This window comes from Pollicipes pollicipes, unplaced genomic scaffold (genome assembly GCF_011947565.3).
Source record: "Pollicipes pollicipes isolate AB1234 unplaced genomic scaffold, Ppol_2.1 Scaffold_7231;HRSCAF=8579_pilon_pilon_pilon, whole genome shotgun sequence".
NCBI lineage: Eukaryota > Metazoa > Arthropoda > Thecostraca > Pollicipedomorpha > Pollicipedidae > Pollicipes > Pollicipes pollicipes.
Genome location: NW_023597034.1, coordinates 5082737 through 5110357, shown reverse-complemented (window position 1 = coordinate 5110357; position 27621 = coordinate 5082737). Strand labels below are relative to the sequence as shown.

Genomic DNA, 27621 nt, shown 5'->3' with positions numbered 1-27621 from the left:
CCCTGAACCAGTGCATTTCCGTGGCCCTCCGGGCTAGACTTCAGTGGCTAATGGTTGGCGACGTAGGTCGTTATTGGTATCATCGTGGGCTTGTCGCTGACGCAAGCCCATCGAAACTTACAGGTTTAGCTCCGCGTGACCAGGGGTGCATGGTGACCATGTGCACGTGTTCAAATGGTGCAATGATGCCTATTTTTTGTTATTAAATGCGTGTTCTACACTTGAAGATATTTAAGCACGCATCGACTGTGATGACATATGCTCACTTATAACTATTGGCATGTTTTTAAGTGGAAAAGACCGCTGTAGACCGCACAAGTTCTCTAGCAAATATGATGCCCAATGTGTTTTGGTTTGATTACGTCATGGTGTCTTTTACAACATTGATTAAGAGCCAGTTGACGTTCGTTAATCTGTAAATCGTTCTCACGAACGTCAGATATGAACGGCTTGACGAATGCATTTTCCTTGGCCTTGATTGCTACATGACCATTGGCATGGCAGGATTTAAATGGCACTATTATGACGTCATGGATGCCTGGATGACTTTGAAACAATCTCCTCGAAAAAGCCTTCAGATCTTCGCGGGCGTGCAGCTCAGGAACTAGAGAGGATTAGGTCTTAAGAAGGACGGGGCTGTGAACCGCACCGAATGATCTTTAAGACATCTTTTTCGGTTCAAAGCCCAATAAAAATGTTAAACACTCGCTTTAACGGTATCGCGTGCTGTATGTGACTAACTGGCGGTGGGTGCCAGCAGCTTTAGTTCTGCGGCGTTCCGCCGGATGTCATGATGGCTACGTCAACAGGTCGTGGCCGGTCAGCCGATCGCTTGCGTACGTGAACGAAAGTTACGTACGGTAGGTGAGACGTGTGGTAAAGGGTGACCTAAACTCCTCACATGTCGGCAGTGCGAGATCGCGCGCTCCACCTGGGAGGTGGGGATTCGAGCGGAAGATGTAGCCGCTGCGTGCCGGCGAGTGATGTGCCCGTGTAAGGCTACATGCCGCCGTGCCCCGCGCGTCTGTCATCAAACGTACATACAACGCGATATTTAACATGGGTTCAGATGGGACTTGCACGTAGCAGATAGACAAGAACCAGTCTAGAGATATATTTCCTGGCACTCTGATACAGCGCAAGGGAAAAAACACTCAGTTCTGCCTGGAGTAACCTACAGCATAGTGGCCATAATATCGGCACCTAAATATCTACATCAAAACTTCTGTATGGATGTTGCAAGCTTAGGTCGGGAAGACAAGCTCCGAAGTCAACAAACGTTTGCAAAATTTGTGCAGTTTTTGTGCGTGACCCTGTTACATGCAGCGGCACAGCCATATTCCCGTAAAGCGTGCTTAAATGCCCAACACGACACAAACGTGCACCACACGACTTGCCTGAAAATTGTGCGCAAAACATTAGCCATAATTCTATGGCGACGCCACGTACGCGGAGAACAGGTTGATCCTGTGTTTCTTGTTGCAAACAATGACAAAGAAGGGACGATCTGCAGTGAACTGGACGGGTGGAGGTGGCACGCCGCCCGTGCCAAAGACAACGACAGCTCCGGCTCCTGCAGCTTCCGTACCTTTCTCCGTCACTTCTATAAACACCTTGTGGATTATTTCGCTGACAGCTAGCGGCCCATCGGCAATATTACCCAGATCTGCCTGAGCCGTGAAGAGCCTTTGAATTCCCAACTGAGACATGGTTTTCTTCAGTTTGTAACTCGCTGTTATCTTGAAACGAGGCAAACTGATTTCAACGGGCGATGAACGAACCCTGTTCATGATATTGGCGACATCAAGGGAGTCAAGGGAGTCCCTTAGACGTGAAACGGCAGCCATGTTACGTGTCAGTGGACGTAGGATCAGCATAGCATAGTTTTTGTCCGTGTACGACAAGGAGATCGCATCAAAGTCAGCCATTTTCACGTACGGCACACTGGTGTTGAGCTTCATCATGTCGACCGACTTCTCCCCTGAGGCCGTCAGGAACGGCTCGGTCACGGTCTTATTGAACTGGGTCAGCCACAGGCCCTTGAAGTACAATGCGCTGACCAGGACCATGACCGCTTGCTGCAGAGCACCCGCTGACACAAGATCCTTGATGCGGTTTTTCGTTGCTTTGGCCACGTCGGAGTTTATTTCCTTTGCCGCCTTCGCCGCAGATGAAAACTTCTTGACGTCAGCGTAGTAGTAATCTCGTAAAACATCCTTAAATCCCGACTTAATGCTGAAGCCGTGTTTGATGTAAATCCGGTTAAAGACGCCGGTAGTGATGTTACTAGGACCATGGGATAGGTCACTGATTGCACGTTTGTAACTCGTCAAAAAGCTGCATCCATTGTTTGTCCTTATGTCTAGGACTGATGTCATCTGTGGGCGAGACATTGAGCCAAAATGAAGTCAGCTACTCAAATGGCATGGATGCTGCTATTAAAAAAAACAATGATCAAGACAAATGAATCATCAACGCATCCCAAAAATGAATCAATAAGACACGCCGTTGCCTAACAAGTTATCAAGTATTTATGGGATTACATATAATATAGTTGTTTAGAAGCAAAGTAAGAAAAATTGCACACACATGCCGAGCGTTACTCCCCGCTCCTGAAAAAGAAATTTATCACATAAGTTCTCACAGGTGTTCGATTGTCAGACACTGTGAAGACAAGTCAATCATGTGAAACATTCTATACGCATGCAAACTGTTTACCAAGTACATCACAACATTCAATGAATTACACAAAGGTATTTGGAGCTTTGCTTCACCGATTGGTGTACGCGGTTACATGATGTTGTATGGCAGGGGTGACAGTAGCCGCCTAAACTTTCCTCTTTAAATACATCGCGGTTAAAGACTCTCAGTCTGTTACCACCACTTTTGTCAGCATGCTCCATCCACGTACGTGCCCTGGACTAATCCAGCTGGCTAGCTAATTTGAGTTAGCAGTGCCGTGTGAAGAGCTTGTTACCCGTACACGTACCTCGTTCCTGGTGTCGCCCCTGGCTCCCAGCCAGACCTGTGTCATCAGCGTAGACATGACGAACGGGGCGATAGACTGGTTCTTGCTCAAATCAGCCGTCAATGCCTTCAGCAGCTTTAAGTCCAGACCATTTGGGACACAGGCTCCACCTAATGTAGCCACCGTCAGTAAAATTAATGTGGGTCCTGAAAACAAGATGATAAACAAGTGATGTTATTCTGTACGCAACAGGTGCTCGGTCGCCGACGCAATACAGCACCGTGAAGAGAATCTGGACAGGAATGAGATTGACGCGAAAAATCGTCACCAATATTTTGCTGGCACTGACATCAGCAAGACCCGTTCCTTACCCGTTACAGACATCTTACACGAGAGTTAGGATGCGATAAACGAGGTAGGATAAGTGTTTGTTGCCCTCGAAAGCTTAGGAAGTTCGACCGTCATGTCGCAGGATGTTTATGGCCACCTGCGTCACTATACAGGAATAGTTATGGCCACCTGCGTCACTATACAGACGCGGACATCCTGTTAACTACAATGTTGATCAACCGCCCAAACACGCCAACAACATTAGAGAAAATACCAAGTGAAGGGTCTTATTGTGGTGTTATGAGGGTGTGCCGACAATCACGCTGACGCAAACATTGCTGACAACAGACTTACGTACGCGACACGTACTATGTACGTGACATTTCTCCTAATGCAAGGTTTTCAACCTGTAAATTTGCACTAAACAACTGCAGAACTGCTAACATCTACACTACGTCATTTCTTTATGTTTATTTCTATTTTTATTTTTATTTCTATCTTTATTTCTATATTACATTCACGCGGCAAATCATTTCGGGCAAAATTTACCCCTGACCTCACTTCTAAAGCATTAACTTTTAGCGCATAAACTTCTTCGCAATACAACATCTAATACAAGGGCTTCATCACAATACTTCTACGCGACAAAACTTCTGACGCAAAAACTTCTTACGATACCACATCAAATGCAGAAACTTCTGACGTATAATGTTCTATGCAAGAAATGGTCTCATGAAAAACCTCTGCACATAATTCATTTCATACGACATATTGCCTTACGTAAAATCTTATGCGCAACATTACTTCTGATGAAAAACTTCTAAGGCCTAAAATATCATACGATTGAACTCTAAAGCAAAGCTTCTGCGCAACATTGCTTGTACGAGGCATGAGTTCTAACAAATTTAAGTTATATTACAAAACTTCGAATTAATTAGAAGGAAAATAATTACTTATCCAATAATGCATAATGTACTAACTTCCACACGACATACTCTAACGTATGAAATTTCACGCGACACGGCTTCTCGCAAGGAATGTCAATCCCCGTTTTCTCCACACTTCCGACATCCCGGGAGGAAACATTGTTATGGAACAGGGTATGACATTGATCTGTACTCATAAAGATAGACGCACCTTTAAGTTATAGATGTCTGCATAGGCCTCAATACGCAACATTAGTGCACGTCCAGCGCCTGCAATTGCTGTTATGGAAATCATTTCATATTTTGAACATGGTTTCTACTGAAATTCCTATGCGCAGTTTGATTTCACATTACGTGCCAGCTACCCTCCCCCCCCCCCCCCCCCCTCCATCTTGGGCTACAACCTGGAATCTTTGTGACTAAAGTGGGCAAAATTCAGGGAGAACCCCGCTTGACACCGTATTTTGGGTGCACGTTACGACACATGTGTCATTGCTCAGCCTCCTCCCCCCCCCCCCCCCCCCCACACACACTCCTATTCATTCTGCGAAACTACGCGCCCACCATAAGACAATGAGAGGGCTGCTCTGTGGATCAGGGGCCCCTGGCACTAAACAAAGTGGTTTCATTCGGTATCGATCAGGGTCGTGCAAGCCACTGGGTCTATTTGTCAAACTGGGGAGGATCCAGGAACCCAGAATGTTATTTAGAGGATCGCAGCGTCACTTGGGACCCCGTGACGGTGAAACAACTGACTTATAGGTCAGTTCCTAGTTCTGACCTACTGGTAAAGCCACCAGTTACCAGGCCCTGGTCGCGGTAGTGAGCTGAGAACCCTGGTATGGAAAAGGGACCCAGACCTCGCAGAGGCGGTAAGGAAGCTTTGTCCGCGAGAAACCTAAGGTTCGAACTTTGGAACACACTTCTCGTAATTCAGTGGGAGCCCACTAAGGCTATTCGCGTTGCAAGCTCATGAGCCAGAAGCTTTTTTTCGCCAAGCAGTGTATGCGTTAGAAGTTCCTGCATTGGAAGTGACATCGTGTAGAAGTTTTTGCACCAGAAGTGTTTTCCCATAAAAGTTTGAAGTTACGTGAGACGAAGTATTTGCGTTAGAAGTCATGCCGTGAAAGTTTAGTCGTTTAGCATGAATTGCATTAGAAGCTCTGGTTTGGAGCCGTTGTGAGTTTGTGGAATTGTTTGTGCAGTGAGAGTGCACGAAAATAAACAGTGCGCCTTGCCAAAATCATGCATTACTTTTGGCATGTTTCAATCCCCCAGAAGGCTTAAAAACGCCAACTGAGAACGTCGAACTGTCATGGTTTGCACCATTTTCCATCGCAACAGTCGATCAGTAATGGACTAGCGTGGCAGTTGGCCATCTGGACGGGTAAATGACAATCATTGCCTGTAGCTTGGGGTCTCTTTGGAACGCAACTCACCACGGGATGTCAAGCTGATGATGATGTTGGTGTGCTTTTAGGATTTGTTAATACATCTTTTTCATGTCATCTCCTATATGGCCGTGGTTGTCTAGTGGTCTGAGTTTTCGTGTCTCGTCGAAGAATACTTGCCCGGTATATTAATGCGACCGTTGAAAGCCTGATGTCTGAAAATGGGTAGAAATACATGCAGAATTTATGTGCAGCTTTTCATTGCTCACCATGGGGTGAAAATGGGGTTTTATTTGTGTACTCCAATAATACATGGACCTGGAGGTTTGGGATATTGCTTTAAGGGGCTGACTGGCTGCTCTACGTGAAATATGCATAAAACCGTGAGTGGCGTGGGCGAGGAACTTCAGGGATATGAATGAAGAGTCAAGAAACATATGGGAACACTGTGGGAACATCTAGCAGGAACAGGTATTTTTATGATGGTGTATTATCAGCATGATGTAGGTAGCTGCGAACAATATATGATATTGGAGGCTCAAAACATTGAATGTCCCTACGCATAATAAAGAATTGCAGAGACATAACAAGGGGTTAATTTTTGCCTGGCTCGGAATGTTATGGGCATAATGGGGAATATCGGGAAGATATAATGCGAGGTGAATATAGGGGCATCGGCTTAGACAAACGCTGCAGATCTTCCTCAAAAGGAATGCTTTTTGGTTTCCAGGGATGTAAGTCAACCTTGTGGTCTGATGTATTAAGACATACCTTTTATGGTCGCTGACCTAGAATAGACTCAAGTCAGGACATAGCTGCCAATAAAGAAATTCTTAGGACAGCCTCAAACTAATGCCAAAACAAGTTTTAGATATTCATACAATGTATTAACCTGAACCACTTATCAGCATTAGCATAACTGCATTCACTAAATGGCGTTTTCTTTCACATTTTTACAGGACAGATCAATATCCAAACCAAACGGTCCTTTTCACGAGTAACTTGTAAGTCATCCAACAACCAAGTTCGAGTCTTAGACCAAACGGGTCATCAAAGCCACCATGATGCACAAAGTCGACAAACATCTTACTAACGCAGTGCTTCCAGTATCGCACCGCCGCAGTGCTGAGCTACACGGGCTCCCAGGAAATCACAAGCTCGACGTGCCGCTCCGCCCTATTGTTTCTCCGTGCGGTGACCCGACTGATGCGTGAACCACGCTACTGGAACAGATCACCTCTCACCTTATCCCTCACGCACCCATACACCTACCGAATACAGACGCGCACCTCCAACACTTGCGATCGGCGTACTCCGGAAGGGTACCGCCGGGAACCATCGTGTTCAAGGTCGATGTCAAAAATTTGCGTGGGCAGATACCAATAGACGAGGCGGTCAATTCAAGGAAAAAGCGTCGCACACTGTGAAGCGTCGAGATGCGCACCAATGTTACGACGTGGGTGGAGGCAGTGCGATATTGGCGTCAACGACGGTAAATCGGCCCAATTTCTCCTGCATCGTTACTGTTCATGAGGACTGGGTGCTGCTCGCTTTCTATTTGACGAGGCTGGCTACGCTCGTTCTCCGTTACGGTCTCCCACACAGAAGATATCCCTCTTGATTTTCGGAGGCATATCTCTCCACGGAAAACAAGATCATAGTTTTCAAGCAAGGTGCTGCCGGATTGGTTGGTTTCTGGAAACAGTTTCTGCGGGAATCGGGAAAAGCTGCCGCCAAATGCGAAAACCAGCGTGCCCAGACTTACCCAGCGTATGAATCAATAGTGCACGTGACCTCACTCAGCGTATGAATCAGTAGCGCTCGTAACCTCGCCCAGCGTATGAATGATCTCCGAAACAAAAAACAATCAACGGTTCCAGGAAGAAAGTTATATTTGACTGAATCAATCGCGGCTGCAAATTGACACACGTCAATATGCCTGGTAAATCATGCTCGTTGCAACGGCACGTAATATCTGAGATGAGCCCGGGGTTGTGACCAATACTCGCGCCTCGCATGAGGCCTGTCTGCTCTAGTGCACCAACTCGGCAATAATTAGCTCGTTTTGCTTGGTTAGCACTTTGGCTGCAATCTTGAGTACTATATTGGATAATGCTACTGGCCTCTTGTATGAGAGCAGCCTCTGGTTGATCTCATGTTAATACACGTCAATTTCCGGCGCGTTTGCGCCGCGACCGGTACCCAGTTTTAACTGCGTGATTTACACCCTAAGCAACCATTACGATCTACGCTGCGTCACAGATTAAGAAACCCTTGTGGAACCGAATGAACTGCGGGTCTTATTTTCCGTCATTTAATAATGGACAGGTGATGGCAAAAGTTTTCCCTCACCCTACTTGCTGCGTCACCTGTTACCTTCTCGCTTTGATTCATACGGATCTTTGAAACATTCGGAACAACTTGGTGATGCATACTCACTGCCAGCGTTCGCTATCGATGTGGTCGGCATGTTGACTTATTGCTCTGTGCCCTCTATTCCTTACTGGAGCTTCAGGAAATCTATCGTCGATGTTTGTCTTCTTCTAACCATTTGACTCGACTACACTGAGTGACTCTGGCCACGTCTTTCTGTAAAGCGTCCCGACTATACGTATTGGCATTTATTCTTGCTCTCTATTTCCTGCCTCTAGCATAGCAATAACATAGACAGGGGTGTATTTTCCTATTCAGTTGGGGGCTGCAGCCTTTCACCCCACCCTACCCCCCTCCTTCACCGAACAGTGCGAGAGGGGTGGGCGTAAACCGTGGAGAAACCCGTTTGTCGGCGATTTAAGGGAAGGTTTCCTGCTATTTTTACTTTTTTACTGCTCAGCTCTACAACTCAGTTACGAAACTACGCCCCTGCTTTACTCCTCGAGCTGGAAGATATTTTTCCTCTCCACGTCGTCGTGCCCATCCGAGTGTTACAGCCAATATAACCGTGCACACACTAAAACGTGTTTGGACGTACCTTGCTTTGAACGCAACATGACTTCAAAGCGATGGCTTGTGGATGAAGACTGACGTAAAAACGTGAATTTATGACCTCCAACTACTCAGGTCGTCAAAACCACGACCAGAACAGCAGCCAATCAGCAGCTGGAGCCAACTCGATGGAGCTCAGGTTCCACAGGGGATCTGCTGCCTTTTGGAGCCCAACTGTCAGCGGCCCGGGTAGTCGCTTCGCACGGGTGCCGATGTGCACCCGAGTGCCGATGACTAGGCGGTTACATCATGTGAACTTTGTGCGACATTTCTGATTCAGCTGGGAATCCCCTGTGCCGGCCATCGGACGGACCTGATTTCACCCCTTGACATGTGATGCGCAGCATGGCGACCATTGGATGATAACCAAAATTACAATAACTCGCATTTGGTGGAGGCTGGGCGTCGACGCGTTTGGAAAGTAGGCACTCTGGTATAGGTGTAAAAACTTGAGCGTGAGAAAGACTTGTCTGCATGTTTTTTTTCCGGCGACTATCAAGGCACTAAAAGGAAATCACACCCGATTTTCTAGAACGTCTTTCGGACCGTTTTAGCAAGGTCCAACAACTTGTAACCCGATGCCATTTGATCAATTCAGCACCTTTTGCATTGAGCTCTTTAATAATTTGGGTTGGGTCACGATATTATAGCGTAATTAATCAAGACCAGCACTGTTATTTCGAATTTCGCAGTAAAGACAGCAATGCACAACTACTTGGCTCGTTTTTCATTACTTTGATGTAATCTATCGACTAGTTTGAGTACATCTCACTGATAGTCAGTCATCCTACACCAGGTCAAACAAGACCACCAACACAGCTGATGTTAGGTCGCATTATACATCAATAATCAAAATATGTTTTGTCGCTCATATTAAATATGTGAACGGTTAAATCGTTTTATGAGGAAAAATGGCCCTGATCTGCGGTTTTTCATCATGCACCAGAAATGCTATGTTGACGCGTCCCGTGTCATATACACAGCAGCGGCCATGACGAATTTGCTTGTTTTTGACCGTTTTCACGGTTTATACCATACCTTGGGAGCCTGGGAGGTTGGAGGCCGTGAATCCAATTTCAAAGCGTCGATCATCGTACCGTCTGCAATTCATGTGGACAATACGAGTTTGTGCGATACTTGATTGCGCCAGTAATTGTCAGACTTATCGGGAATGTCGTAATTTTAAAGCACAGGGCGGAATGTAATGCCCTGTCGTCGAAACTCTTACAAGGATCGTGGTGGAGATTTACAGCACCGCATACACAGATGTATAGCCTGCATTTGCCAGCCGCTTACTCGTCACTCTGTGCACTCCCTCGTCAAAGCTTGAACTGCAATAAAGGGATGCAGTTCCACATTTCCGCGTCGTTCAAAGGCACTGGCTGCTCGCCAATTCGCCGCTCAAAGGGCGATGGTCGCCACCAGCGAGTGTTGAAGTCAAACCACAGTCACTGGGCCTACAGGTTATGTGGACTTGGCAACCAATGACGCACGCGCAGGGATTAGATGTTTTACTGGATGCGGCGTCTTATCGGCTGGACTGCTGGGCTGACGCAGCTTTCCTCAATAGTACGGCCTTCTAAAAATTATTGTAATACAATTCAAAAACTTAGTAAATGCTGTAAGATATTGACTGACCTTTGCTATTCAAATATATAACGGAGTTAAGCCGGAGCAATCTAGCATATACTTCTGTTGCATGCCCAAACATTTCGGTTGTGCTTATTTCATACCTCTACAAAATACATTGCTATTGTTACCGTTATCATGGTTACGGGTCTCCGCAAACTTAAAGCGCTACATGAGTTCGCGAAATAAAGTTTGACGTGTATAAAAGTGCTGTTTAGATTATTCACATCGCTTAAGATTTGCAAGATTTGCTGGGCAGAATCGTGCCTAGGTGCACCGTGAAACGCGCGCATACTGGCCACCGCCTCGTTATTATTTATCAATGAAATCAAGACAAGACGCACAATACGACACGGTTTCGTGCCCGCCAACATGTAGCGCCTATTCAAAATTTTAAGAGCCAGGGCTCGTTCGAAGCATTTTATTGCAGAAGGGATCTGAACGCACTTTGAAATTTCAACTACTCCATCCCGAAAAAGGCCTAGATTTTATCCCTGCGTTCAAGCCCGACAGGAACAAAGTGAAGGAAGCACTTCCAGGGGCGGCGCCAGCCCCTGGGCTAGCTTAGGTGCTGACACAAGAGCTGGCTATCCAGGCAGACGCATCGCTATGACTTATGCATGTTTTTCACTTCATGGGCTCCTAAACTAGCTAAGTCAACCTTATAAAGGGTCGATGAGGTGGAGAATACCGTTTAGGCACCCGTCCCTTCCCTGAGGTTTTTGAGGATAGGTTTCTGGCATGTTGTGCAATCTGCCCAAGTTTCCTGTGTCATTTGGCGCATTCATTACGCGTATTTGGATACAAAAATGTGTCCATAGCATCTGGCTTCTGAAAAGTGACCGTTCTAAGAACACTGCATGGCAATCTTCTGCCGGCGCGGGCGGCGGGCGGCAACTGACAAAGCCACTGTTCGCGGCAGCGGGAACGTCAACTGGTATAGTATTAGAGCCCTACGTTATACAGATATGCTCAAAACAGATGACATGCTCAGAATGAAACAGTTGACATGTTTGTGTGACTTCCGTGGCGGGATGGGTCGCGTCGATTCCCCCCCCCCCCCCCTCCCCCATTCCTTCCTTCATCAGAGTTCGTGTTATGAAGAACAGCGAGTCAGGGTGAGGGTTGAGCCCTCAGTTGGCGTTCAGACGTATGAATGGTGTACCCTGCTCCCCCGTATTCACGCCAAAAATATTGGCAAGTGCCAATTTCAAGTGCGGGTGATAATGACGAATAACCAGGCTCACACTGTACATGGTTGGACAAGATGTTGGCAGTACCTTGGCCCCAACCCATACTTTTAGCCCCAATACTGCACCTGTCAAGCTAGCAGCATATATATGTCAAACCGTCTCTCGACATCTCGGACTGCCACAATTAGCCTAAAAATCGACAGGCTAATGCAACTTGGCCCATGCATCTTTAACTACGAAAAGTTAAGTTGAGCATACATAACTCCGCAAGATATCATATGCTTAAACTCAATGTTTTAAGACCTTTGGTGACTGGTATCCGAGTACACATTTTGAGCTTCATCAAACGACATTTTATTGAACTCTAACCTAAAATTTTTCATGAAGTTTCGCATGCCCGCCTTACCTCTTCAAGTTTTGGAACGCGTAGGCTGAGCATTATTAGCCGAGCAATTTTTTGCCAGGTAGTAAGTCTTGAATATTGATGCATAACTTTTGTTCTCGATCACATTTTAGTAATTCTCGAGCGTCCCAACGTTTACATTTCTACTTGTTTTGAATTCAAACATCCACACAATGATACATGACAACACGCGCGCCGCCCTGGGTCGCAACAACGTCCCCTCACGCCGTGAGCGCCGCCCCGTGAGCCACCGCGGCAACCTCCGCAGAGCAACATGCGCCGTCCGCCGGTCGCGCGAGCGCGCGAGCCGGCCAGCTGTAGACGCCGCTAGGCGGCAGGGACAGTCAGCCTCGCCCCCAGCCGGCAGCCCGGTCCCGCAGCTCCCTCTGAAGGGCCGAGCGGGGGGGGGGGGGGGGGCACGGCAGAGAATCGGCGCGGGTAATGACGGCATGCAGAATGATAGCATAGACACTCACTAGCACGCTTCCACATGCGCATACGCAATCGAACGCCAATGGCAATGTGCCCGGTACTAACGGTGGTTTATCGCTAACTGCCTCATCTGCACGATTTAAGTGCCCCTCCGCTAACGTGCTGCTCAACCAGCTGAGAGCACAGCCAGTCTCCAGGATCACAGACCACGTCTGGTTATAAGTGTGGATCGTGTTGGTGCTCACAGCCACGTGCCCCTCTACATCGGAGTACCTTTGAATAAGCCCAAAGAAACCTCGGCTATATGGGTCACACGATGCATTGTGACACTGCCATATGTACTGCTTGCCCAATAGCAAGCCCAGTCGAATAGCGGACTCGGTAAGTGTCCCGACCGGAAAGACAGGATTGTAAAGGCTAGTGCTGAGGTCATATATAGTGAATTATCTGTAGAGTCGCACTCGCGTGCTCAAGCCAGTCCAGAAAGTTAGCGACGCAGGGCAGAACCAGAACACATGTGGTATATCCTCGTTATGGCTCTGGCAGCCCGGACGCTGATTCGTCTCTTTGGCCCCATAGAGGTGTAATATGCGGTTCGTCGGTAAGATCCTGTGGATGATCCCAAATTGCAACCACCTTAGTTTGAAGTCCTTTGTTGTATCGTACAGAGCTTTGTACATTTTTGTCCATTGTTCTTTCCCCATAGGTGCGAGCCTAAGTTCCCATTTCGTCTGAGCCTTGTCAGGTAGGGAAACATGAGCCGAGGATAGGAGCTCACTATATCCCCACTTCGCTGTTTCCACGCCCTTGCTAATCTGCACATAAGCGCATCGAAGGTCTACATTGGTGGGCTTTTCCTGTACGAGCATTTCCTTCCAAGAACGGGGTATAGAATGCAGTATAGACTGCCATGTGAGAAAATGCCCATATCCGAATTGCATTTGCAATTGGTCTGCGTTAAGGAGCTTTCGGTCCTGGTGGTTGTGAAGGTCTTTCATTTGAACGAGTGAACTGTGGATCAGTTCGTGCTTGTTCAATGATACATTGTGTTCCAAGTTCATATCAGTGCTATTCCATATGACTTTGGCCGGTATGTTTGGTCCCGAGAGTTTGGGCTGTAACAAGTGTACGATTTACATCCAAGCAATTAATGCTTCTGACCAAAACTTACGTCCATCTAGTAGATTTAATATTTTGGGGGGGATTGGTATCGCGGTGTAGTAATGATATTACGGCATTTTTTTGTGTTGCAGTATTTTCTTCCATTTATCGTTGTACTCTGGATGATGCAGCTTCTTTATACAGGCCATATTAAGACTGTTTGCCTGTACTGATGATCGGGCACCCTCAGTCTTCGCACGAAAAGATGGTTTTTCATCACCGACCGTTTAATTCTATCTTGAGATCGGTTCCAAATGAACCGGTATATCATTGTTTCTGTCTCCTTTAAGGACGCATGGTTTGGCTTTTCTAAGACAGTCATTAGATACATAAGTTGCGAGAGAGCTTCTGACTTTATCACGTCTACCTTCCCGTATGCAGTCAAGCCGCGCCCAAACCATGGGTTAAGTTTGGCTTTCAACCTTTCTGTTTTTTCCGGATAGCCAATATTTTCCAGGTCTTCGCATGTCGGGGTAAGTTTTACCCCAGGGTAATCTACTGAGTTACGCTTCCACGGCATTTCAATCTCTGGACAAATAGCATCTACTCGGTTTCGCTGCTGACCTATCCAGAACCCTCGCGTCTTTTGTCTGTTCAGGGACAGGTCCGACACATTTCGATAAGCATCCAGACATTTAAAACATGCCCTAAAGGATTGATCGGAACCATCCATAATGATAGCTGTATCATCGGCATAGGCTGAAATCTTTATTTCTGCGTTACCGACGGTAAGCCCGTTAATGTCGCTATAGCACTTGGTGTCATGTGCCAAAGGCTCAATTGAAATCAGGAAAAGAAGGCAGCTGAGTAGACATCCTTGACGAAGGCCTTTGGCTATCACGTAAGGCTCTGACAGATAGCCGTTTATCTGCACGCGAGCACTGCTCTGGGTGACTCCAGTCCGATCATACATCAAGTTGATCCATTTCTGAATAGTAGGTCCGAAACCTAGAGTTCTGACGACACTTTTCAGACAGCCCCAGTTCACTGAATCACACGCCTTACGCCAATCGCAGAACAGTGTCAATCCAGGCGTATTGTGGATCTTTGCATACCGGATTATATCGATAGTTAGTCGCACATTTTCGCCTGTAAACCTACCCGGAAGAAACCCTGTCTGATCTTCGTTTATTATTTCATTTACTACTGTATTTAGTCGTCGCACCAAAGCTTTTGTTAATATTTTGTAGACAACGTTCAACAGGGTAATTGGCCGAAGACATTCCGTTTGTCTTTGATCTTTGTTCCTTTTCAGTACTAATACAGTTCTGTTGCACTTAATGGCATTCGGAATAGTTCCTACATTAAACATTTCAACCATAGCAGAAGAACTGAGCCTTTTTAAGTCATGCCAAAACATTTTATAAAAAGGTACGGTAAATCCACTTGAACCCGGATTCGTTGAGGTTTTCATCAAGAGAACCGTTGCTTCTAATTCGTCCACAGTCAGTTGACCCTCGCAGAGCGATGCGTTAAGGTCGTCCGGGCAATGTCCTAGAATTGCCGACTTTCGGTGTAAAGCAACACCCTACTGAGGAGGAATTTTTCACTCCTTTTCCCCATCTTTTATGTGAATTTTTTCACTCCTGCGTGACATTGTCTAATCGCACATGCCAAGCCCCTATTTCTCCTTCTGAGGTTTTCAGATGTCATCCAAAATCGAGCTCACTTGAAGCCACCAAGCATAAACGAAGCTCCACAGAACCTGGACACTTATGGCTATGTCCTGCCTCACCTACATCTGAATCATGTCTATGCATGCACAGAGCAAGGGCGCCAGGTACCTCCAAGCCCAAGAACCCCAGCGACTCCAGCCGCTTGCACGCATTAAGATTGGTCTGTTTACAAAATGCATCACAGTCTGCAGCTATGTACCGAATGCAAGGTTTTCACGCATCCTCCATTTTTGTATTCTTTTTTCTTTTGTCTCACCACCACACCACGAAAGCAGAGCCTGGTGCAAACACGAGCAAGGCGTGGTAGAGAATATCGCTTCACGTATTTCTTTTTTCCCGAGGAAACTTGACTACTAAATTGCGTCATTCCCGAAATGCAGGAGTGAAAAGTTCAAGAAATGTCTTCTAAATTAAATTTGCAAGATGAATACCACCATTTGAGCACCTATGTTAACAGATTTTAAGTCAAATCAGGTGATTGCAAAATTGTGCCAGAAAAGTACCAGTCTTTATATTTATTTAGCTACTTTTCTTTTTCTTGCTATCATACGAGTGTGATATCACTTTATTCTTTCTTCCTTTTGGATTGACTTAAGAGGTACCATCTGCTACTTAAAACGTTGACCAATTTCTCTGCAACATGCTCCAACTGCAAATTTGTACGTATTTCATACATAAATTGGATTAATTCGCCAGCCGCCCAAACATGTTTGATAGGCACCCAAGAGCGAACAATTCACAGGGAATAAAAAAGACAATTTGAGGCACCGAACTTATTTTTACCGCCATTTTTGCCTTGTTAAACCCTGGGCTAACCGTTTTCTTGGTTCATGGCGGTGCTCAATAATGATAAATTTAAGCCTTTCGAGTGTCTAACTCACCGGGCTACCTCGCAAGGCTATCGTATGCTGCCATATAGAGCCTTGTGACAGACCTGACGGAGATAATACGGAAGTATTTGATGACGAAATTCTGCCCTCTGGAGATGTTTATCATGCACACCTCTTACTTGTTTCGCATTTTAATCTCTTCGGTTGGTGGGCATGATCGACATTTATATGTAGGTGGTGAGTGGGATGACCCTATCTGCCAGCAGACCATGCAAAAGGTACTGAATTTTTGTTGTGGGGGAGCAGGAAGAAGCCAGTAAGTCTCCTGCGGGCCAAGTAATTGCTTACCTTACCTGCTTTCAACACATGATTGGTAACCGGAGTTGGCCATTTTCTGTTTTAATCCATCGAGTTTTGTCGTACGATAAATTATGGTGCTGCAAGGCATGCAATGGGCTTATCTTGTTCCATATTCTTGGTTATTTGCCCCAAATTTTTGAAAGTGGTCCCACATGGATGCTTTAACCAGATGCGTTCTATAGTTGTCATGGCTTGCTGACCGGCAAATGATTGCACTGTATATATGCACTATATTTTTAACACAGGGATACTCTAAGCTGCATAGCAATTATAACATGAGTTAAAATTAGTACGTAACAAACTGAACTTCCCATTTAAAATGTGAAGCCAACATGTCAGACATTGTCATTAAATATGACTAAACAAGCCCAACTGGATGCATTTGCTGCAGCTGAAAAGGCAAGCGGCAATACTGGTCATCTAAAAATTATGCCACTTTTGGAGAGGAGAGATTGCTTTTTGGAGCATACCCATTATAACCCTTGACACAGGTTAACCATGACAATCAAAATAAGTTGTTCAAAGTGATTTAAAGTGTTTTTATTCGTGTTGTCATTTTTGTCTGATGTCAACAAGTATACACCAATGAACTGAATAAAAATGCAAGTTGAAACCAGCCAAATATCAGCTTCATCATGTTTTTATCACAAGTGCTGCTGTCAACAGATAGGTGAATTTAGATGATGTTCAACATATGGGCTACTCTAAGTTAGGTTTAGTTGGTTAAGTGCATGTCAAGTGGCAATAGGAATTGTGCAAGAATCAGTAACTCACAAATGCTGCTGTGATACAAACAGGTTAGACAGGATGAGATGAAGTAAGGATTCTTTAGGTTAGTCATAGGCTACTTTCAAAGAAATAAGCATTGGTATTTTGTAAGAGAAAGAGACAAAAGATTTGTTTTCCCTGACCACATCTTAACAGAAGCCAGAGGTATGTCTATTGTGTTTGACTTGGTGATGGGCTGATGTGTAGGATGTTTTTTTGGATTTTTTGTTTTGTTTTTTTGTTTGAGTGTTTTATGCTTGTTGCATTTCCTGTTGTTATTTTGTTATTGAACTCCTTTGCTTTGTTTTGTTTTAACAGTGATGTGGAAGGGAATTGAAAAGTGCAGCATTTAATTATTGATGTCCATAATTTCTTATGCTCATAATACTGTCATGAAATTATTATGTTTTAACACGCGCCCGGTTGGCCGGCTAGATACCTTTCGCTCGGGTGGGGGGGGGGGGGGGGGCGGAGGGGGGCAATTTGACCCCCTGAGATCTCGGGAACTAAAAAAGCTAGACACCAATTTGACAGGGTCTCTTGACCTACACGTGAAGTCACTTAAGTTAAGGTTTTAACTTCCTAGGCCATTACCTTCAGGTCAAATAACGTCAAACAAGGTCAAATTCCAGGTTTGTCTCCAAAGCGCCCCCAGAACCTAGGCAACTGTCTCTAAGCAAAAGGTCACAAGGCCAGTTGAGGTCATTGACCTTGTTTGACCTTTTTAAGGTCATAGTGACCAAAGTCATACAAGACTACCCTGAGTTTTGCATTTGAATAAGCGACAAATATTACTCTAGGCAGTATGTTCCTAAAGCAAAAAGTTAGACCTGTTTCATCTTAGGTCGATGACCTGTTCTGACCTCTAAGAAGTCAATTGAAGATATATCATGCGGTTCTTGCTGTCAATAAATTCGAAATGAGCACCAGAAACTATCGCATATATGTTAAAAACAAAATAGTTTTATCAGGTTCCTGATATTACGTCCATGCCAACTTGAAATAGATGTCTTTGTTTGCTGAAGCATCAGTCACGAGCTCATAAGTTCCATCGTTTGTGAATTGATTTTTTTAATCCCACACGGTCTTTTTGCGATGGAATTTTTCACTCCCACCCTAGTTCAAAAGCGATTCTAGCTCCCTGGTTCCTGATGATTTGCTTTGAGGCGTTCACTTGGTCGTTGAGTTTTCCACGAGGTCTTCTCGTGCGGATACGTGCTCTTCTAGGTCCGCTACTTTCTCTTCTAGTCTGGCTTTGACAGCTTCTAGCTTCGTTTCCATATTTTTTCATGGCCAGCGAGAATTCGTTTCTGATCTCAGTCAGAATTGGTTTGCGATGTCTGGCATTTTCCAGCCGGATCAGGTTCATGACTTCGTCAAATTTGGAGGGGAGCAGACTCTCACTATATGAGCCGTGCGGGTCTCGCCACCTCTTCTGGCGCTGTCTCATCTCGCTGGTTTCTATCTTTTTCAGCATATTTTTAATTGTCTTGTGAGATTGACTTGTCTTACTCGTCGCTTCATCAGGCTCAACAAGCACGTCGCTTTCTCCATCCTCCGCCATGGTTTGACCCCGCGAGCGACGCACCTGTTGCAGCGCTTGGAGGATTCACCAGCTTCTGGCGCCTCGGGCCACGGTCTGCTGATGAGAGTGGGATAACATCCCTTCTATCCACCACATTATGTTGTTGCAGCCTCTAGCAGGCGTGGGCCCTGGTTTAGGCACGCACTGACACCGAGCTCACGCCACACGAAGAGCCGCCGACCGGAGCCGTGCGGCGGAGCGCGCGAGGGGAGCAACCGTCCCGGTCCAAGGTCACGGCCGGAATGCTGATGTACAACCTGACGTGAAGCTGCTGTTAGTTTGACAGGCGTTGGAAAACTTGGCTAAGGTTGGATCAGGCACCCTATAGCGCCCAAGATCTCGGCGCGCTGCCAGGCCATGCTTTTAATGGTAAGTAAAGTAAAATGCTATCAAATTCTTCTTATGGATATGTACGCCATTATAAAAATTAAGCGTAAATTTCGCGGGCCGCATGGGGCATTATAGGTCGAGACGACTGCAGGCTATCACATCCGTTTAAAATGTGAAGTAAAAACGACGCGTGATCACCATCTGAAATAATTTAATAAATATATATTATTTTTTAAAGATGCTGCAGCGGGTTCTAAAATTTGGTTAGGCGGTACCACAAGTGTCTTAAAGGAAAAGCTGAGTAATTGATGTGTACCCATTGGATCGGCAGTGGCAGTTTCGGGCCGATCGAACCAGCTTCTGTTTCTCTGGTTGAATATAGGGAAGGGCTTATCAGGCTCCACGCCAAAGCACGCTTCCTGAAATTGGTGAGCACGTTTCTGGGACGCGTGTTTCTGGTGCGTAGAAGGCGGGTGACCCCTTTCCGACTACACCATGCTGCTGTCAGTTAGCCTGGACGCAAAGGCACCGGTGCGTCTTTGTGTCTCAATGTAGGAAGCATGATGCCTTGCTTGTCCATTGATACAACCTTTTGGTATTGCTGCTGCTTCCACCGCCTCCGGCATTTTGTGAATATATCATTATCTGGTATCGTGTTGCATATCTGTGTCGTGTTTCTAGTTGGCACATGCCTTACATCCGTTACATCGCAAGATGTGCACTGCGATTATTAATTTGCTCGAGGCTGTTGTCTTCCTGCAAATGGCTTGCATCTCATATACGGGCAGACTTGTCGTTTTTCAGGTTCGAGTTATTCTTCCACCAACCTACTTACCTGATGTTGACGGTGAGTTCGAAATGTCGCATGTCGATGTCACACGCTCAATAGTTAGCCAATTTAAGAGAATTGAAAGCGTCAATCATGCCAAGAAAGCTGGCAGATTTTAGACTCAACTGCAAACTTAGCAGGTTCACACAGCCAGGTGACCAATACAGTGGCGGAACGTCATGTGACATTTAGACTGAAACTGGCAGGCAATAAGGCCGTCAAGAATGTGCCTTTGGTGACCGAACAAAATAAAGATAAAATATTTGCACCAAAATGTTAAGATATCTCAAACCCAACAAGCACAGCTTGCATTCCGACATATAGAACGCTTCGAGAAGCAAGATGCCAGTTTCTAACAAAGCTGGATGAGTAGCATCGGCCCACAAATAGCACTAGCGCCATCTATAAACCAGGTGTTGGTACCAATAGCGCCACCTAGACTTACGTTGCAACGCCTGTGTAAAATGACTTGCAATTCAAAGCTAAGGAACTGAGCTTCAAAAGCACACCTGGCGTACGAGAGAACGCACGTTTTGTGTGATACTATAGGCGCGTCAGCCATCTATACCTCCTCAATCTGCCCAAAGATTGTCGCTGAAAAAGGCCCTTTTCTGTGGGCTTACAATACTGTGGCTCGTTCAGGCGACCCGCGGTGACGTCACGGCGGGGTTGCCAGATAAATTTTGAGGGGCCCTGAGTAAAACGACGAATCGAGCATGCACCGTTTGTTGCCGGAGCCTCGCCGCCATCATTCGTCATTCGTTCACTGATTGGTTGTGGCGAAAAAGATGAGTAATAGTAATGGTAGAATGCACTACTTCAACCTCCTGCGTTAAGAGATCTTAGAGGAATCACACGCGTTAAATTTGCGAAGGATGCATTGAAATGATTCATGAGATGTAGCTGCTGTAAAGTGCACCCCGTTGCTGCGGTAAAACAGCACGCCCAGTGGCAGAAGTGGCAGAGGCGAGACTAAGGAGATCTGGCATTTGCACTGGTAGCAAGTGCGGTTTTCCTGGAGATCTTAACAGCACTCCAGTGGTAATATAACTTTGGAGAGAAAGATTTGAAAGTTGGCCAATGTCTGATTTTTCCTAGTAGCCACATTGTGGGCTAATAACATCACAGTGCCTTAAATGATGCTTCCGGATACATTTATGTTGCTTCTTTAGTGTGCCTCATCAGCTCCAACACATGACTATATGGCACGAAATCGGCGAGCGCTGTCAACAGCCTTTTGAGACAGATAAAGTGGAGCATCTGTGACAACCACCTCCCTGCACGCGCACAAATGTAAAGAGGAAGAGGAAAGGGACGAGCAGTGGCCGACCGATTTCCGTTATGAATGCAAACGTCTCTTTATTGCTGCACACAACACTAGTTTCCAGACGAAGTTCGTTTCCTATGAGCCACATATGTCCCTGATAGGAAGCTCATCTCACCATGTTCCCGTCAGGTGTCCCGCCAACCAGAGGTCGCATCGGCCAGAAAATCCAATGAATGATGTTGAATTCAATCAGAAGTCATGAAAAGAACTGATCGTTCATAGCACGCCACAGGTCTTTCCATGCGCTTTGAAAGAGTCAACTTCGCCGCTTCGTGAAACAAGCCTGCAAGCATCTATTTAGAGCTATTTCTTAACGTGCCTAGCCTAAGCAATGCTGTTGATGATCATTTTTGGATCATCCTCGTGATTGTTTCATAGAATGGAAACGCTTTCTTTGAAATTTAGTGTTTTTTTTCGACCACCTTTTTTTCCTCGCATAGCGTACAAGTTTTGTCCCAAACAGTTCATTGCATGGCTCAAAATGTTCTTTCATATTTAAGATATCGCTTGCTGAAACGTCTCTCGAACCTCACTAAGCCGAACGTTTTGCACAAGCATGCGCACACGTATCTAAACATGAAGAATGCACTACGAACACTGACAAAGTGGAAACAAGACACCAGACTCGGCTCCTCATCGGCAGCGTTGACACTTGTAGGACATGGCACTACGCCTAGCTATTGCCTAACGCTGGTCTTTCCGCGCGGATAAATAGCGAGTGGATTGGTGCGGTCAGGATGATACCGCAGCTGATGGCTCTTCTGCTGATGGTGCTCACTCGGGGGCAGGTCATCTGTTCTGGACAACTGGACAGAGTCTTGCCGTTTCGTTAAATGATTCACTTATGTGCCCCCAAGCTTTTTCCTGCATGTTCCTGGTGTTCGCTGAAACATGGCCTAACCGGAATCTGAGCTTATCTTACAATGATTGCATGAACCGTGCACAAATTACATTTTAGACGGTATCCAAGTTTTTTTACGGCTTTTGCCCGATGGATCTCAATAACAGCAGACTAGATTTTTCCCTGCTGGGCATGGAAGAGTGTAAGCGAAAACGGTTGTAGCTTTTCGGCATTGCTTTGCTTTAAGCTAACGCGCCAGATATGGATTCCTCATATTTGGCGCAACAATGTCACATTGTCATGTGACGTGCGTCTTGGTGTTAGTAGCACGGCCACGTTAGTCTTGGGCTCTTTTTGCTTGCTCTGAGGGGCCTATTCTTGTTGACGAGAGCCACTTTGTTGGTCTCTTGCCGCACCCATGATCGCTCAGGTTCCATCCCTATTGGCCTTGGTGCCTTCATCTTAGAGCAGCAGTCGAATAAGCGCCGATGAATTTTTACCCGCGGTTGCCGAACGTAATTTTACATGCCGCCGACGTCGTGTCATTTCCATTGGCTATTGAGTGTATGACACTTATTATGCTAGTGCATCATGTTCTTAACATATTTTCGATGTTTGGATATGTTGCATTCGTTTATAACAAAGGAAAAATTATGCATTGCCCATCAGCAATCAGCTGATTACATCGCCCAGCGGCTAGCCGTAAATACATAAGCTAGGAATCAAGTCAATATTTGGTTTCGGTGGTTGTTAGCAGCCAGCTCTCGTTTATTTTTCCTGTTGTTCCGAAACACTTAGCTTCAATATCACAGCACCTAAAATGATTTGTAGAAAATGAGTCATATCTATGCGTATGCATGCGTGGCAGGCGTATACTTTACAGGGCTGTGCACAGTAGGAGGGATTTCCGTGTTTATGAAATAAATGAAGAAGTAAACACATACAATTATGTATAGGTATATATATATATATATGTATATATATATATATATACGACTTGTCTTAAATGTGATGACCGAAATGCAAGGATAATTTTTTGGGGGGACCCCAACTCCAAGGGCCCCTCAATGTGCGTGCCCCCCCCCCCTCGACGAAATCCTGGCGCCGCCCTGTAGTTACTGAGAAGCGCATTGGTTGAAGTTTGAGCCAGTGTGTCGCTATAGACCATGTGCTACTCGTTTCCCACAGGCAAAGTGCGTCTCGAAAAGAGGCACGGCGGTGAACGCCACAGAAGGGAAATCAACGCTAAAGTATAACGTTTCGTTCAATTCGCGGAACAATCGCCCGATGTTTGCATATCTGTTGCTCCAAACAGAGCGTTTCAAGCTCCCGTAGCATTTAATATGCAAGCATTGTGACTAATTAGGCTGTTGCTAACAATACAGAGCGTACCCGTTGGAACAAGCAGGGCGAATGAAATGTATTGCTTTTATGGTGGTGAGCAGGGAATCAATAAAGCTTCTCCCGCAGGAACAGCTACTTTAAATCGCAATTCCGAGCTATTCAGAAGGACTTACGAGCAAACTGGTAGTAGCGATCAAATCCGACACGTCTGATACAATAAATGAGCTGGCAAGGTACAAAAATGGCATGCTCTCTTCAAGCTTACATTACTTCTTACTTATTGGGTACCGTTAACCCTGGATTTTACATGTGATATTTGCATGCCTTAAAGAAAGTGTCCCACCTTTGGGGTATGTCTCGAAAACATACTGTAGTGAAACCTCATGACTGGTTAAGTCTGGTAAAAGCACAGGACAGTGCCACTGCAGTGCTGTCAAGACAATATGGTTGTAAATCATGATTGTTTTCGAGTCCAAATTACTATGTCAACGCCTTGCAACAGCACTACACTTCTTCCCTGCAGTCGCTACCGTCGTCGTCATGACAACCGCCGTGCGTACCTCTACTGGGACGAGTAAAGGAACGTTTGTGGTTGATTCGGCGTGAAAGGGCCTGTCACCGAGAAACGCATTGGTTGAAGGGTGAACCGGTGCATTGCGTGGATCATGTGATAATCGTATTCTCAAGGCCAAAGTGCGCCTTGGAAAGGGCTACTCTGATTGTAACAACAAGCGAACAGTACAAAAAGGTGGAATGACCCCTTAACACGCGCTCGGAAGGGAGTCAAATTGATACTCCGAAGGTTTTTACAGGATTTTTTTCCCGAGCAACGCAGCGCAGCCGCGCCAATTTTTGCATAGCTGGAGACGATCGAATAGCGGATCGTGAGGTATCAAAAAATTAGATGTGCCTTGTAAGGTCACTAACCTACGTAGGTCAAAGTCAGGCCATGAGTTCAGAGGAGTCAATTTCTGGGAAATCGTTTAATCTGTTTGAGCACCTGGAGTGTTAGGAGACAAACTAAGCGTCTCTGCGATACTTGCATAGGAAACAAAAAAATGAATGACCGAAACTACATTGACCCTAGGGTCAGGTATGAAGATCAAAAGGCAAAGGTCAAACTTTCTAGGAAATCGTTCAATCTGTTGGGGACAACTAAGTGTTAGGGAAATGCTAAACATCTGAGATACTAGCTTCAGAAGCAAAAGAATTGAATGACCAATTTACACTTGACATAAGAACAGGTATGAAGACCAAAAGGCCAACGGTCAAAACCAACCTGCTTTATCCCCTTAGGGCTTGTTGTATGGGATAGTTTCTGTCGCTCATTTCGAAATTAATTGACAGAAGAAACCGCATGAGACATCTTCCATGGACTTCTTTAAGGTCATTATAGGTCACTAACCTAAAACGATTCAGTTCAAGATTACGTTTTTAGCAACATGCTGCCTAGCGTAATTTGCATCGCTTATTCAAATGCAAAATTTAAAGCGGTGTTTTATTATTTCCGTCACCATGACCTTAGAAAGGTCATAAGGTCACCGAACTTAAATGAGCGCGTTATCTTTGGCTTAGAACAGGTGTCTAGGTTCTGGGGACACTTTGGAAACCAACTTGGACCTTGGCCTTGTTTGACCTTGTTTGACCCGAGGGTCATGGCCTAAGAATTTCACATTTTGATCTGATTGCGTTCACACACAGACCGACACAGCCTATAAATTTGGTGTATCTAGCCCTCTTAGTTCCTGAGATCTCAGGTGGGTTTCAAATTGACCTCCACCCAAGCGAAGGGTACCCAACTGGACGCCCGAGTGCGTGTTAACCCTCGCCCTGAACCGACCTGGGTGATGCGCCCCCCTAAGGCATTTTTAGCATACCTCTCCGGCATGCGTCAAAATCGCCCAAATTTTCGTTAGCTGATAGGGACATCTATTGCGCTTTTATACCCAGCACGGTTCCTAGTTTTTTCTGGTTTCGGAGCAGCGGCGGTTTGGGAAAACACTGCCAAGGCGATCTATGGCCGGCTCGGGCGCGCGGGGCGGCAGCAGACGATATCACGGAAACACGCTTGGGCGGGTCGTCATGTTACAGTAACGGGAGCCGTTATCCTAAATTGGTGCTCAAAACACATAACAGTATACACCGTTTGTACTTAGAATGAAACAAGGATCACACCTGTTTAGGTTTCGTGTCGCCAAAGGCATGTTCTTGCCGGTATGATAGTAAAGCTGAAGGGTGTCATTTTCGGGGTAATTAAACATTTCACCTGCCTAGTTAGTTATTGTAGTAGTTATAACGTTATATAGTATTAGTTATTAGTTATATGTAGTAATTAGATATGGTTTAGTTTTAGTTAGCATAGTAGTTAGTTATTAGTTATTGTATTAGTATAGTTAGTTATTGATCTAGCAATATAAAATTGGCACCAATCGCGAGATCTTCGTTGAGGTCAGCCAACTGGCGTTTTTCACTGAGCTCTATCTCCCCTTACTTTCGAATACCAGGGTGGTCGCATCAAGTCCCCTATCAGTCCCGCATTAGTGAAAACGGCGTATCAGGGCGTAGGGCTAAGCAGTTTTGCTTTAAGCTCTTTCAGTGAGGCTCTAACTCGGCTGGCATGATGATCAAATGTTTAGTTTAGTTTGTGGGTGAAGATATTCCGCGAAGGACTGCGTAAAGTGTGATGAAGGTAACTGCTGTTGTTGCGATGAGTTGCTGTCATTGTTTAGCCTTGGCCGTCGGCCGTAGCCATCGGCCAGTAGATAGGTAGGCCTATAGCCTTTTCGATGTCCGTTCCTGTGGTCTATGCGCTTGTGGACAGTTTCATGTACATCAAAACGAAAAATCGGTCAACTGCTTTACTGTGGGCTACAGTCTGCTGCTAACGTGTGCCCTAACATCAGAGCCAAGCTCTGCTCGTCTGACCTTTGACTTGACGCTGTCTGAACTGTAACCGATCGGGTGAATTCCAGCAGCGGTCGCTAAAGGTTGGCAGGTGGCTCGGTGGGGTACGCTGCTCGCTGCGCGAGGGGCTACAGAAATGCGCTTATGTCGCGTCTGCTTAACGCTCGACCACCACGTGAAAATCTCTCATTCGTCTGCGATTCACGTGAGGCTGTGAATACATCTTCCCGATTAGCATTCTGTACTGGTTGATAAAAAAAACAGGCCGGCGAATAACTTACCTGATAAAATAACGACCGCGGACGACGACGAACTTGTTCTTGTGATAAAAGGACTTGCATTCTCTGTTCACTATAACAGTCACCCGGAACCTTGGTGATCGCCATTTGCTAAATCGTTGTTAAGGTTAAAACATCCGTTTTCCACTTCTTGTTACCTTCCAATGTAAATTGATACACGCGGGCGCTGTTTCAATCATTCTGCCAAATGTAGTACAGGAAACAACAGACTGTTCTGCACGTGGGAATCCATTTGGAACAAGCGTGTCCTAGAATGACTGGGGCTTCATTGCGATGGTTAGTTCGGCAGACTCCCACTGTGAATCCATTGGAACAAGCGTGTCCTAGAACGACTGGGGCTTCATGGCGCGATGGCGGTAGCTGCCGGCAGAACCTCCCACGTGGGAATCCACTTGGAAACAAGCGTTGTCCTAGAACGACTGGGGCTTCAGTGCCGATGGGCTAGGTGCGGCGACTCCTCCACGTGGGAATTCGCCACTTGGGAACAAGTGGTTCCTAGAAACGACTGGGGCTTCATGGCCGATGGCTAGTGCGGCAAGACTCGCCACGTGTGAATCCACTTGGAACAAACGTGTCCTAGAACGAGCTGGGCTTCACGGGGCCGATGGTGAGTGCGGGAAAAAAAAACGACTCACACGTGGAATTCCATTTGGAACAAGTTGGTCCTAGAAACGAACTGGGAGCTTCATGGCCGATGGCTAGTGCGGCAGGCTCCTCACGTGGAATCCACTTTGGAACAAGTGGGTGGTCCTAGAATAACGACTGTGGCTCTCATGGCCGATGGCTAGTGCGGCAGGCTCCCACGTGGGAATCCACTTGGAACAAGTGTGTCCTAGAACGACTGGGGCTTCATGGCCGATGGCTAGTGCGGCAGGCTCCCACGTGTGAATCCACTTGGAACAAGTGTGTCCTAGAACGACTGGGGCTTCATGGCCGATGGCTAGTGCGGCAGGCTCCCACGTGGGAATCCACTTGGAACAAGTGTGTCCTAGAACGACTGGGGCTTCATTGCCGATGGCTAATGCGGCAGGCTCCCACGTGGGAATCCACTTGGAACAAGTGTGTCCTAGAACGACTGGGGCTTCATGGCCGATGGCTAGTGCGGCAGGC

The 27621-nt window shown here is 46.1% G+C and overlaps 1 protein-coding gene across 2 annotated transcripts; it reads right to left on the bottom strand.

The window, feature by feature from the left end:
* Positions 1–1105: 1105 nt before the first annotated feature.
* On the bottom strand, positions 1106–26600 carry LOC119110485 (serpin B6). 2 transcript variants are annotated; one of them, XM_037234325.1, is made up of 3 exons: positions 26494–26600; positions 2990–3174; positions 1106–2378 (listed from the first exon to the last, which is right to left on the bottom strand). In XM_037234325.1, the coding sequence occupies exons 2-3, from the start codon at positions 3044–3046 to the stop codon at positions 1431–1433; spliced, it is 1005 nt and encodes a 334-aa protein (XP_037090220.1). In that variant the 5' UTR covers positions 3047–3174; positions 26494–26600; the 3' UTR covers positions 1106–1430. The 2 variants fall into 2 exon arrangements, with proteins under 2 accessions (XP_037090220.1, XP_037090219.1); XM_037234324.1 differs by lacking the exon at positions 26494–26600 and adding an exon at positions 8587–8761.
* Between the last annotated feature and the right edge of the window lie 1021 nt (positions 26601–27621).

Coding starts and splice junctions, on each gene's coding strand:
- LOC119110485 (XM_037234324.1), bottom strand. Junction 2,379..2,989: donor GGGGCGACACCAGGAACGAG/GTACGTGTACGG, acceptor TCTCGCCCACAG/ATGACATCAGTCCTAGACAT.